This window comes from Oenanthe melanoleuca, chromosome 1 (genome assembly GCF_029582105.1).
Source record: "Oenanthe melanoleuca isolate GR-GAL-2019-014 chromosome 1, OMel1.0, whole genome shotgun sequence".
NCBI lineage: Eukaryota > Metazoa > Chordata > Aves > Passeriformes > Muscicapidae > Oenanthe > Oenanthe melanoleuca.
The window spans coordinates 4,990,793-5,004,170 of NC_079333.1; the positions used below are offsets into that span (position 1 = coordinate 4,990,793).

At 47.0% G+C, this 13,378-nt stretch overlaps 1 protein-coding gene across 5 annotated transcripts in view; it reads left to right on the forward strand.

Moving 5' to 3' along the window:
- The first annotated feature begins 3,539 nt into the window (after nucleotides 1–3,539).
- The window catches only part of ILDR2 (immunoglobulin like domain containing receptor 2), a 41,610-nt gene continuing 31,771 nt past the window's right edge, over nucleotides 3,540–13,378 (forward strand). For 2 of the 5 annotated variants that reach the window (XM_056493253.1, XM_056493262.1), the window contains exons 1-2: nucleotides 3,540–3,702; nucleotides 12,122–12,454. In XM_056493253.1, coding sequence (XP_056349228.1) covers nucleotides 3,657–3,702; nucleotides 12,122–12,454 — 379 coding nt within the window. In that variant the 5' untranslated portion in view covers nucleotides 3,540–3,656. The remainder of the gene's footprint in view (nucleotides 3,703–12,121; nucleotides 12,455–13,378) is intronic. The other 3 variants (XM_056493244.1, XM_056493271.1, XM_056493233.1) reach the window with 2 other exon arrangements.

The following is a 13,378-nucleotide window of genomic DNA, read 5'->3' on the forward strand; positions in this document are numbered from 1 at the left end:
TTTTGGTACAAACACCATGATTAAAAAACAATAGCAGTTTATATATACATATCACACTCTTGATGTTAATGGGACATAAAAGCTTTGTATTATTGTGCTATCAAGTGTAGCCAGGCAGCTTGGAAAAAGAAAACAACACAGAGAGTAAATATATTTCAACAATGTCTTGCTGTGAAGCTATCAAGGATTAATAGGAGATTCCAGTGTAACACAGCAAACGAGGAAAAGTTTTACTTAGCTATCTGGAGAGACTCACTAAACGCTATGAACTGATGGTGTGTCACCCAGTAAGTTCTGCGGCGTGCTGATCTCAGTACTAAATCAAGAGAGCCGTGTCTAATGGCTGAGTCTAACATGGCATCCCAGAAAAGCTGTTGAAATCACTGTTTCTATGGAAATTTCTACAAGGGAAATCCAGCCAGGGGGCTGAACGGCGTGAAAATCTTCATGCAGCAGAGTGGGTTTTCAGGGATGTTGCCGAGATGGGTCTCTGAGGTGCTGGTGTAAATCGTTCCACGTGGTGGTAACTTACAAAGCTGACTCTGCGTATCAGTAGAGGAAACGACCACAAAAGATTGGTCCTGGAAGATGAGACGAGGGAGGGAGGATTGAAGTGCTTGGCAAGGAGAGAAAAGAGCCAGCAGCTGCCACAGCATGAGTAAAAATTAGTTTGTTTGTTTCCCCATTGTTCAGCTGAATTTGTTCATGATCCCATAGCTTAGAGAACTCCTTCAGGTGGAGTCACGCTATCAGCAGTGAAATCAAAGTGTTGCAGTGTGGTATTCCTCTGGTTCTGCCTGGGACTAAATTACGTAGGGCAAACACCGGGAATTTGCTCATCCGGTGTCAAGGTTGTCAAGTGACTAAGAGATGAAGGTTTAAGTCCATCAGTGTGTTGTTTTTCAAAGGACAAAGGATCCCTGCTGGGCCGTGGCTTGAAGCCATCTGGCTAATTGCGTAGGAATTTCCCCACGTTTGAAGGTGAAGTGGGGCTAGCTGGGCTCATGAAGCTTTCTGTCTTGGGCTAAAAGGAAAGAAAACATCCCAACATTAACTATTAAGCCAGCTCAGATGTTGCAATCACGAGATCAAAGGTCTATAGAGATCTGGAACATCTATTCAGGGCCTGGGCATCCATTTTAGGTGGCTATATACAAATGACAGCTCACGTTAAATGAGAAAGAACCCTACAGTAAGTTTATGAGAATTTCAAAACAGATATAAATCCAACGTTACATGCGAAACAATGGTGCTTCCTTCTATTGAAAATCTTTCCTTCCTTTGTGGTGAGTCAAAAGTTTAGCAAAAGTGATGCATGCCAAATTTATTTGCAAAAGCTGGAGTAGATTAAAAAAAAAAAACAACCTAACAAAAAACCCCAATAGTAGCTAACAATAGTGATGCATAAGGGATTGTACTGCTCCCAGTGTTAAAAAGATGAGATAATATCAACATCAATATTGTCTCAGGAAACTCTGGATCAGAATTCTGGCCAGCTCAGTTACAATAAAGCAAGGAACCAGGATTTCACTTGAAATGTTGAGGGTTGTCAGGAAAAATGGTTAGGGAAAGGAGAGAAAAACAGCTTTGTATTTGTCTTTTAGGAGTCTTAGTTCAACTCATACAAAATTTCATGGATTATATCCTACAGATAGGTAACAGTGGTGAGACAAGCCCTGTGGTGATACAAAGTGTTATAATTCCATCTGGATTTTCTGTAACCACACGTTGCTGGAGGCTGAATTTATGGCCCTAATGAGAGTTTCTACTTTGTCTTCCACCTGAAGGTATGCACGAAGGGTGTCAGATCAGCGTGCTGAAGGAGAACAGCGCTGCTGCACATATTTATTATTTAGTGTAACAGGGACTTCTTAATAGTAAGTTTTAGCTAGTAGTGCAAAAAGTTAAATTCATAATGTATCAGGTCAGAGGAACATCAGGACACTGATTGGGGTGGGTGTGTATTTTTTTTTAAAGCAATGCTGTCTAAAAATAAACTTCCATGTGAAAAATATTTTTAAATAACATTTAATAGCTCCAAATAAAACACTTAAAAACAGATCAACTGCCTAAGGATTATCTCATTTCTTAATTCCATTTTAACTGTACTAATAGAGAGACTACACCTGTTTGAAAACAACCAAAGATGTTTCAACACATCTTTTATCACAACAAACACGCTGGTTTGGTTTTTCCTTCAGAAATTATTGATTTTTTCATTCACAATTTTTAAGAAAACTTATGTTGCCTTAGAGAAGTTCAGCCTGAAAGGAGAAATGATAAGGAATCTACAAGGAACTAGAGAACACCTGCTAGAATGTGAACAGCTTGTACAGATTTACCGCAGGCGTCCCTGTGCACCCTGCCTTTAGCAGCAGGACACGCCAAGTGCTTTGCTTTAGAAAAATCAGAATCGTTTATGTTTTTTGGCAGATTCCAAATGAGATGAAGTTGCAGATTACTCCCTTCTCTCTCATGTGGATCACTGCAGCATCCCACCTTTGGTTACAAGCACCCGCCAAACCCAGGTAAGAAAAATGCCTGAGGATGCACTCAAAGGGAAGCTGTGCTGGATGCTGTGAATAGGGAGAGCCATTTCGCAAAGTGCTTCTCTCGGGTGCCACAAAAGAAAGCATGATCCTATTTTAGCCAGCTATTTAGGCCCATGAATAATTCCACTGACTTATTAAGTTTTCACAGAAACTTTAAAAGTTTTAAGTACAGTTAATGTGTATCCACGTGGGTTTGCTGCGGCCAGGACCATTTAATTTCTAAGCAACATCCATATTCTAAAATGTAATTTAGGCTGTATGTGACCCCTTTCTCACAAAAACAACCCACAACAAACCAAAAACAAACCAAAAAATCCCCATCCCTTTCTAGTATCATGTTGGCACGAAAACTTAACACCCCGCAACTCGGCTGCCCATTATTAACAGCCAGAACATTTCCTCACCTAAAATCATAGTCCTTTATCTAAAATTATCTAAAATTAACTAATTATAGTTGCCTTGCCCATACTGGAAGTAGAAACCCCTGGGAAATTTAGAACAGGAACTGTCTACGCTCATTTCGCAAGGTATCCATTTGGCTAATTTGGGGAGGACAGATGATCGGCGGGGACATTTTAAAGAGGAGTTGTACGAACCCCGCTAAGAAGCGGGGATGCCGGGGGCTGGAGGAGTTGCAGATGGACGTGCCGGGATGCCCGTAGGCTGAGGAGCGGCACCAGGCAACCGAAACGGAGGGAGGGAGGGAGGGAGGGAAGGCGGGAAGCAAGGCAGTTTCGGGAAGCAGCGTCCCCCTCCTCTCCTCTCGCCGGACAGCGGCAGGGGCGGCCCGGGAGCCGGCCCGGGGGAGGAGCGGAGCGGAGCCGAGCCGAGCGGGGACACACGGTCCGGCCGAGCCCGGGCAGCGGCGGGGGCGGCCCGGGAGCCGGCCCGGGGGAGGAGCGGAGCCGAGCCGAGCCGAGCAGGTGACACACGGTCCGGCCGAGCCCGGGCAGCGGCGGGGGCGGCCCGGGAGCCGGCCCGGGGGAGGAGCGGAGAGGAGCGGAGCACAGCACACAGCTCCGCCAGCCCGGCCGGCGCTGCGGGAGGCGGCTGCCCGAGCGGGGCCGCCCCCGCGCCGCTCCCGCCGCTTGCACCACTGGGAAGATGGATGGGCACGTCCTGGGATGGATCGTCCTCCTGTGGCTCGCAGGTAGGGCGGGGGGAGCGCGGGCGGGCCGGTGCCCAGCCCGCCGGGGCTCACGGATTATCTAGGGGCGAAGCTGGGGGGATTTGGGGGGATGCTGCGGAGGGAGCGTCCCGCGGTGCAGTTTGCGGAGACTTGGCGGAGAGGGCTGGGGCTGGGGGCAGCTCCGAGGGGCCCCGGCGCTTCTCTCCGCCCGTGCCGGGGACGGGGAGCCGGCCCGGGGCTGTCCGAGTGTCCTTGGCCACCGAGCGGGAGGGATGGCGACAAACCCCCGGCTCCCCCCGTGCCGTGCCGTGCCGTGCAGTGCCGTGCTGGGAACAATTGCAGGAACTTCTCCTTTACCCGCTGTCCTGACAGAGGTGTGAGAGGAGGGGGCTGCCCTGCCTCTCCCCGGCTTGCAGGGGGGCAGAATTCCAGGGGGGAATTCTTCCCCGTGACGGTGCAGTTGCCCCCAGGCCTTTGTGAGCGCAGGACGGGATTTGCCCCCAGCCCAGCTCGCTGCCCACCGCTTGCCGAAAGGATCGGGCAAGTACCCCCCTAGGGCAGGGGGAAGGGAGCCCGAGAGGCGAGCAGAGAGGGCTCAGTGATGAGGAGAGGGCACGCTGAAAAGGGGCTGGGTCTGAGATGGGCAGCGAGGAAAGGAGAGGGAAGGCATTACAGCAGGGTGAGCGCGGCGGGGCAGCCGGGAACCGGGAGAAGGAGAAAGCCGTGTCGGGTCAGAGGCAGGATCTCTGAGCTGATACAGCAGCCAGGCACAGGCAGGAGCAGCAGGCTATAGGAAAAGCTGCAGTAGGATGACTTAGCCAGGCAGGCTGGTTACAAGCTGGAAGAAGAAACAGACACGCTTGGGTTAAGTGGCATATATTTCCCACTGTCACCTATGTATCCCACAAAAAAGACCTCAGCCTCTTCCTTCTTCCTATTCAGATTTAGGATTCACAAGCAGTAAATTCGGCTTTTAGTCATAACACCTCTCTCCCACCACCCACCCACCCCTTTCCTTGCATTTTCACTCTGAGTCATCTTCAACACCGGTGCCTGCCTACTGCTCCCTTCCAGGGTTTCACGGCCTCATCTGGGGCTTCAGCAGCTTCCAGCTCATCCCCCCTCCCCTCTCTCCCTTCCTCCTTCCCTGCCATTTGGCTGCTTCCAGATGTATCCCACTTCAGTGAGTTGGTCTGGAGTGCCAGCACTCACAGCTGCCCCTCCTTTCCTACTAGCCATAGTAGTGTGCTGATAAATAGCATCCAAGGACTGGCAAAGGAGTGCAGGGTGTAGCTAAACATGACATTACATTCCTGCCTCTTTTTAAGGAGCTTCTTTATCTGGACATGTCAGCCTAATCAGGACTTCTTTTATCAAGCTAAAAGACCGGGCTGTTGACACTTTTCTCCTTCCGCTGAGGGCAGTTCACGGTTCCTGGCAATGAGCACTGTTTGGAGCATGCAGGGTCAATGCAGAGAGAGATGTACCGCTGCAGTGGGAAGACCTTCCAGTTTCCTCTAGCCCTGTGCTTTTGAGACAGGACTGCGTGCTGCTGGTGCTGTGGAGAGCTGGCAGGCACAGGCTTCCGGCAGGCAACAGGTTATCCATAGCTGTGTGCTGAGGGATGGAGGCAGGCAGTGCTCCCCTCCAGCCGCTGCTGCCCAGCTATAAATCAGGTGCTGGTGTCCTTTTTCAAACCGAGAGCAAGCAAATAAACAAAGGTGTGTCAGTGTGTGTGTGAACAGAAAAGGAGGAGGGGGCTAGCAAACATGCATTCAAGATTTTCCTCTCCCCAGTGGCTGTGCAAAGGAATGAAAGGTCTGCATCAAGGTAAGGAGCCCTAATCAGGAAGAGTGGTACGCTCCCCTCTGGGGAAGAGAAGTGGGGGTGGGGAGGTGGAGGGGCCAGGGGACAGAGTGCAAGATGGGGAAGAAGCAGAGAGACAAAAGGGAGCGTGAAAGAGAAGGCTCTCGTTCCCTTCCCTCCCCTCCTCTCGCCTCGAGGTGGGCTGAGAAATTTCTAATCAGCACTTTCAGTCCCTTTCCTCCCAGCAGTAATTCCTCTCTGTCCTTTGTTTGTCTTTAATTTTTGGCTCTTGGATTTATCTTTTGTTTGGTTTCGTGCATTGTGAGTTCTTACGGCAGTTTCGAAAAAGCCTGTGTGAGGCACAATGGATTTGGTTTGGCTTCTCCCCCTCCTGTCCTGCTCTCCCACATGCCTAAAGCGAGGATTTTAATAACAACAGCACATGGATGAAGAGCAGGTCGTTCTTTATTCCTTCCTGTGAGGTCACACGGGTTAAGATATGTGTGGGACCGCGCTTTCATTCTATAAAAAGAAGATAAAATTTGCCAAGTATCCTTAGTCCCTGTGTAAAGCCTGTTCTTGTAATTTACCAAGTGCAGCTTGATTCTGGAATGAAGCTTCCCCTTGTGTTTACAATTTTCTTATTAATGCTGAAATTTCGAATGCATTTAAAACAAGAACATAGTGCTGCACTGGAGACTGAACTCCAGTTTTATGTACAGAACAAGCAGATCAAATTTTTTCTGCCTCACAACTTGTGCTAAGCTTGGAAAATCTACAATTAGAAGACTGCCCACATTAAAATGGGATCTCTTCCTGATAAGTAGTTTTCTACCAGTAATTCCACCTAGTCCCTGTATACTGTTGCTGTACCTGATCTTTCCCAGCCATAGTTCAGGAGGGCAGGAGAGGGGGCATGCTGGAGCACAGCTTTACTGTTTCTGGCCAGCTGACCACACTCCTTGGGAAGGCAAGGAAATGGTTGGACTGTTTTACTTGTCTTGATTTAAAGTGTTCATCTGACTTCCTCCCTTACTTGGCTTCATAAGTGCATAAGTGTAGCATAGCTGGAAGAAATCTCGGGTTTTTCTTACTTTGTATTCCTGTCAGGTCACCTTGAGTGAAACTGGCAGCAGTGGAAATCCCAATGCCGTCCCAAGGACAGGTATTATGGCTGGGTGTTACAAGGCTTGGAGAGAATCCTTGCATTTCTTTTGCTTTGTTCTCAGGCTTTTGATGAGTGATATTTCTGGGAATGATTTCTGGGATGCCAAACCAAGTCTAAATCAGGAGGCATCTGACAACTGTGACTGCTTTCAGGCAGTGGTAAGACAGAGAGTGGGTTTGATCTGGTGGCCACAGCTGAGATAATTCACCTGAGAGCATCCAGAGTGACTTCTGTGAATGTGTGCAAGGGGCTGTGGGAAGGGGGTGTACCGAGCACAGAGGGTGCCTGGAGAAGGCACCAGGGAGAATGTGGAAGAGCAAGGAATAGTCCAATGTCTGCTGCAATCATTTTGTACAGCCTGGGCTGTCTGACATGGAGTGTTTTGGTGTTGAGGTTCTGTGCTGGGTGTGCAAGGCTGTGCTTTTCTGCAGCTGCTTTGGGTTTTCCCCTTTCCAGGTTAAGTAGATGGAGAGCTGTGAAAAACAGACAGACAGACCTGTGCTTTCACCTCAGCTGCAGCTGACTTGTTCAGGCATTGGTTTCTTGCTTCCAAAAAAGTTGACAATTAGTGGTCACAGTTGCTGAGAACACAAGTCTGATAGAACCAGACCAAGACATCCAATTAATTTCCCATAAGCACTTGACACAATCTGATGGTGATGGCTTTTGCTAATAAATTGCATGGATTGGATTTAGTCCAACATGAGTAGGCAAGAACCTGTACAGCACAATCTCAGTGATCCCACTGGCTCTCCATTCATCTGTTTACACATCTCTTTATCATCTCTGACTTTCTGGTCTCCAAGCCCAGATCTTGCCCTTCCTGATCCACATTTGGAAGTGTGAATGGTGTGCCAGTATTCAGCAGTGGGGGAGAGAACACTTTGAAATGATGCATAGTTATCCGAGGTGCCAAAACCAATGGTACTTTTGCCCAACAGTTTGTTTTATTTGGGAAGTGGTATAAGCTGCCCTAAGGGCACTGTTTCTTACCAGTGAATGCATGCTTTTCTGCCAAAGCCCAAAGTTTAGCAGTAGCTTTCCTGAGGTTCCTGGTTCAGAACCCAGTGATTTCCATCCTCCTGTGTGCACAGCTGCCACTCCTGTCAATAAATGTACGTGAAAATGGGGGGTGCAATTTTTGTATTTTTATAGAATCAGCTGTACTACCTCAGGCAAGCAGTAGCATGAGCCAAATAATTGCAAAGAAAGAGATGAGATGTATGCACAGATAGGGAGAGCGATGTGCCTGAAGAATAATGTGTGCTGCCTTCTCTTGGACTCAAGTCTTGTGTGTTCCAGAAGGATGCAGCCTGAGGCATGTTCCACTGAACTAGTTTGGCTTTGCCATTACTTCCAGGGTTTGGTGCTTCAGATCAATTTTATTCTTACTACATGATACTTAAGGTCCCTCCCAACCCAAACCATGCTGTGATTTCATTCCTAGAGGCTGTGTGGTGAAGTTAAATCTTCCTTGGATTCATTTCACCTCGGGGAGGCATAGGCTTCTCTGGAGGTCAATGGCAAAGCAAGAGCCTCAGTTATCACCTCTCAATTGCCTTCTCTCTTGCTCAGGGAAGGGCTTAGGAAGATCAGGCTCAGAAGGCTCAAACCCTCCCTAACAAATATCCCCTCTGTAATCGCTTCCTGGAATTTTTTTAATCACCAGTGAAATGTATTAGTGATAGCTTGTGTGCAGTGTTGATTGCATAGTTTGAATGCATAATCTGAGGATAGTTCAGGAAAGGAATCAGAGCAAGGAGACAAATGCACATTGCCAATTGAAACAGACAAACCCCATACAATTATATTTCAGAAGTGTGTTTATTTTTAAGCTCTTTCTCTGGGAGTGTGTGTATATATATTTGTACAGACACACAAACCCATGGATTCTTTTTTTTTTTTCGACGAGAAAGGATAACTGTGTTTGCAAGATGCAATTCATTAGTATTTTCAGACCTTTTTCTTTGGGTTTAGGAGAATGAGAATGGAGGAAACCAAAATAATCACATAGTCATGAGGAGCTAGATTTTTTTCTTGTGAAGCTTGAAACATTGTGAAATTCACAATGAACATGTTCCTTCTCTAGAGTGCAGGAATTGCATTTCCATGATGACTTTGAAGTAGGGGCTAATTTTGCTCTGTCTGCATCAGTCAAAACATAGCACAACACAATTCAGTTTCTTTTTAGTCCTGTTTGTATTAAGCTAGACAAAGAGCTACCATGGTGCTGTCACTAAGCTCCTCATAATTTTTCACGTATTTCACTCTTTTTTTTCTCTGCTGTATTAATAACTCAGAGTTCTGTCCTGTTATACATCTGAAGCTTTTCTGGTCTTGGCTACACTACATTTTGAGATCAGTACTTTTTTCTAGAAGGTGAGGAAATCTATAATTCCTGGACATAACTGATCAGTGTAAAGCCACCATCTTGTCTTCAGGCAGTCAGACATCCTGGTGGCCTTTTTGGTGGACACTGTTACAGCAGTGACATACTGCATGAATCAATTCCAGTAATTCTTTTTTGGCAAAGGAAATAACAGGTGTATAATTTCCCAAGTCAGCCATATATAATTATATATAATTTGACTTAAATAGATCTAAAGTTTCCTCTGCTCCAGTCTCCCAATCTGAGGCACTGTGTTGCTCTTAAGTGCTATTCCTGGAAGGAATCCGAAAATAATACTTAAGAAGTTAATAAAGATCTTGGGATAGGATATAGAAGATGCCAGATAATTTTATGCACTTCTCCAAAATGCGTTTTGGTAGAAAAAATAAGTCCTGTATTTTCCCAAAAGCTTTTCTTTTCTTGATATGGACATTCACATGGGGGTAGGGTGGGGAAAGTTAGTCAGATGAGAATTTGCTAAAGCTCAGCTAATCATTTATTAAAGCAGTCCCTGGCTTGCCAAACTCATTAATCTCATTAACAGGGAAGGAGGGCTGTGGTGCATGGTTAGCTGAGAGCACTGTGTTTAGTAAGCAGCATACTTGTTCACAAGGGAAAGATTTAAATATTGAGTGTGTCACTGTTTTATCCCTGAAGCTGAGGTAACGTGATGAGTCACTTGATCAGCTCATGCCACATTCTGGGGGCTTTGGCCTCAGAATGTGAGGGGTCAGGCATGGAGCTGCCAGAAAACCCATTGGTTTTTCCAAGGTGTTCATGATTCTTGCATTCAGATGCATCCCAGAAACCCTGAATCTCTGGAGAGGAGAGGATCAGGCGTCACCACTTGGTTCACCTGGAGAAGCAAGTGGTGGCATTCCCTTAGTGCCATGTGGCCCCTGCTTGGTCCTTGGGTAAAGGAAGCCTGGCAGAAATGTCTCATCTGCCACTTGCTGAATAATCTCTTAGCCTGTGTGTCAGGAAGGTGCAGGAGCTGCCTCATTCCCCTGCCTGTCCTGTGGGAGACCTCAGCTGTGCTTGGTGGCAGTCTGGAGAGCAGCCACCCTTCAGCGTTTGGATTTTGGTCCAGGCACTTCTGGCAAAACTGAGAACCTCCTGTGCAACTTCCACATGGCACAAGCACAATGTGCATTCTGCATTCATTGTATGCATAATACAGCATTTCTGTGCAAATGCCAGAGCATCCTTCTGCTCCTCAAACCTTCACGTAGTAGTCCCTAAGGTCAAATCCTGCCTAGATCAGTAACTCTGTTTTTATCAGTGACCACCTTGCCTCTCTGAAATCATCTTTCTCCTAGGTTCTGTCCATACTGTGTTTTCCTTTCCAACTAGGATTTACAGACTGGTTTACAGTTCAGACAGTGATAACTTGTTGAATTTAATATTCACTGTTTTTCCAGCCTCTTCACTTTCCTTTGGTTCTGAATCCTGATCATGCAATCTCTGCTCACTTTTGCTTTTCAGGTCTGCAGCTGTCTCCAGCTTGACCTTGTCTCTTCATGCCTGCTGTTGTTACACAGTTGATGCATTTATTGCTCTCTGTCTGCTTCAAGCTCTAATGCTTTAGTCTATGCCTTCCCCCCCCCCCCCCCATTCTAAAGATATCTCCTGTCATTTCACTCTCTTTTGCCAATTTCCATCTCCTTTTCATCTCTGCTTTCTAGAGTGGGTGGGTTATTTTTGCTGACTCCATTTCCTCTCTTCTCTACATTATTTCTGAATCTCCTGAAACCTGACTGCAGCCCTCTGTACTTATTTTTACCTGGGTTGAGACACCTTCTCCATCTTCTTCCAACTGAATGCAAGCTTCCTGATTGCCATCCTGCTTACCTTCTGCATCTTATATTTGCTCTGATGCTTTGTCCTTACTTGTTTTTCTTCTTTTTTGCATTTTCCCTTCTACTGCTTCTTGATATCAGGAAGTCTTTCTTTGTCCTCAGTCTTTTCATTCCTCACTAAGCTTCCCCAAGTCCACCAGTCCCTTCCCCAGATGTTGTGTAGGCTTTCTCTTCTGATTTGTTATCTTGAGTGTTTCTTTGTATTTCCTCTTTTTTCCCTGTTTTCCTGCATATTCCCTCTTTTTCACCTGCTCTGGGTGAGGTGTGTGGTAACACCAACATTTTCCACACTGAATTTGATTTATTTTTCCCAGTGTTGTGTGAGTGCTCTCAGACATTGCTGCCTGCAGCACAAGGAGGGAAGCAGCAAAGGGCATGTGGGGGAGTTTTGGCCATATCCCTGTGGCTGGATGGAGTGCCTCACTCTCCCCAGGGCTGGCATTGCTCACTGACTCTCTCAGCTACACAAGGGTATAGTAGCAGTCCCCTGCATCTTCTCTGGGGCCTTAATGCATCAGGTCCAGGCTGCAGCTCTCCTGTCAGCTGCTAGATAAACATTACTTGTTGAGAGCCCTCTCCTCCCTCAGAATGTGAACATACTTGTGGGTTTGGGCCCTTTTTCTCCACACCTCCCACATGGAGCAATTTCTCTCAGTGCTACTTGCCAGCCCTGGGAAGAGCTCTGTGATTTGGATCCACTCCCTTCGTGCATCTCTGGAGTTTGGCAGCACTAACTGGGCACCAGTGCAGAATGTGCTGGTCCAGGCACTGTGTGTTGCCTGACTTGTAAAGAGGAGGTGTGATGCCACTGAAATGGGGAGGGAGGTGACTTATGAACATAGGATCTGACCCCTTGGCTGACCTGCTGTACAAGTGGAGCATGGCCATCCCCAAAATATCTCTTCCTTATGTCTGAACCTGCCACAGAAGCTGTGAGTCATCACACCATTGTGTTAGGGCTTCTACAGCATAAGCATGCTACATTTGAGCCTTCAGCCCCGTCATGCTGTGTTTTTCTTTGTGACTGTAAGCTATGAGAAAGCAAACTTGTTTCTGCTGCCAACATCCGTGCTTGCATACATTGAGGAGTGTTGTGCCCTAGCACCTGAAACAGATGGACAATTTTATGTATGTGGGGAGAATGATGCTGTGATAAAATGCAGTAGCTCCTCTTCAAGCAGTGCCAAAGCATATGACACTCATGTTTTTGTCTTCTAGCTGAGGTGGAAGGGTTGCAGGTCACTGTGCCTGAGAAGAAGAAGGTGGCCATGTTATTTCAGCCTGCTCTGCTTCGCTGCCATTTCTCTACTTCTTCCACCCAACCTGCTGTGGTGCAGTGGAGGTACAAATCCTACTGCCAGGACCGGATGGGAGAAGCTCTGGGTATGGTGACTTCTGGTTTGCAAACAATGAGCAAGAGGAACCTGGACTGGGATCCCTACCTGGACTGTGTGGACAGCAGGAGGACAGTGCGTGTCGTGGCCTCCAAGCAGGGATCTGCCATCACCATAGGAGACTTCTATAAGGAAAGAGATGTCAGCATTGTCCACGGTAACTCTCCTACCCCAGTGATGCTTGGTGGGGCTGGAATGGACCCTTAATTTGGGATACTGGAGTCTGGCAGTAATTGTTCAGGTGACTCCCTCAGAAAAGGCTGTGGGAAGAGAGCTGTTGTATGTCAGACATTTAGGATTCAACAAACCAATCCTAGACCCAAAGGTAATTTCCTTTGGCAATTCCCTTCAGCTGACTCCTTGTAGATCTTCAGATACAGTGTCCTTTTTTCTTTTCCATGAAGTGGAAGCTTTTTATTCCTGATTTCTGCATATTGCTGTGTGTATAAATTTTACTTAGCAGAGGGATGGCAGCAAGAGAGATACAAATACAGTTTATGCAGGATAGGTTTTTCTTCTTTGCAAATGCCACTGATGTTTTCCTAGTTCTGAAATACCAAGATTATCCTGCACCTCATGTTTGCTCAGCCACGGACTTTAGCAGCTTACCCCATCATGAACCTAAACCAACACAGCCTTGGGCAGAGTGAAAGGAAGAGATTTCCATGGGATGAAGTCAGGTTGGATGGAGATGGGGGTGGCAGGGTCCTTAAACATTTTTATCTGGAAGGCTGTGTGAGAGACCTTGTCCCTCCAAAGCACAAGGTGTCTCATTGACTGGGGAGACCACCTGGCCAGAAGTGGAGACTCCTTGGTGTGGAGAGCATGTGATCAGCCTCACAAGAGGGAGTGTTTTGCTTTGTCTCTGTGTAACCTCTTCCCAAATGACTGAGATGCTGCAGAGGAGACACTAAGCCTTTCTTTCATGACATGAATAGTGTTGGGACCCCAGCCTTAAGTGACAGGAAGGTCAGAGAGAGGCATTAGTGACCCCTTCTGCTCTTGGCTCTTGCAGGGTGAGCTGCTCTGCAGCATTATCTACAGCCAGAAGTCCTGACCTGTTGTTTTTTCCTGAATATTG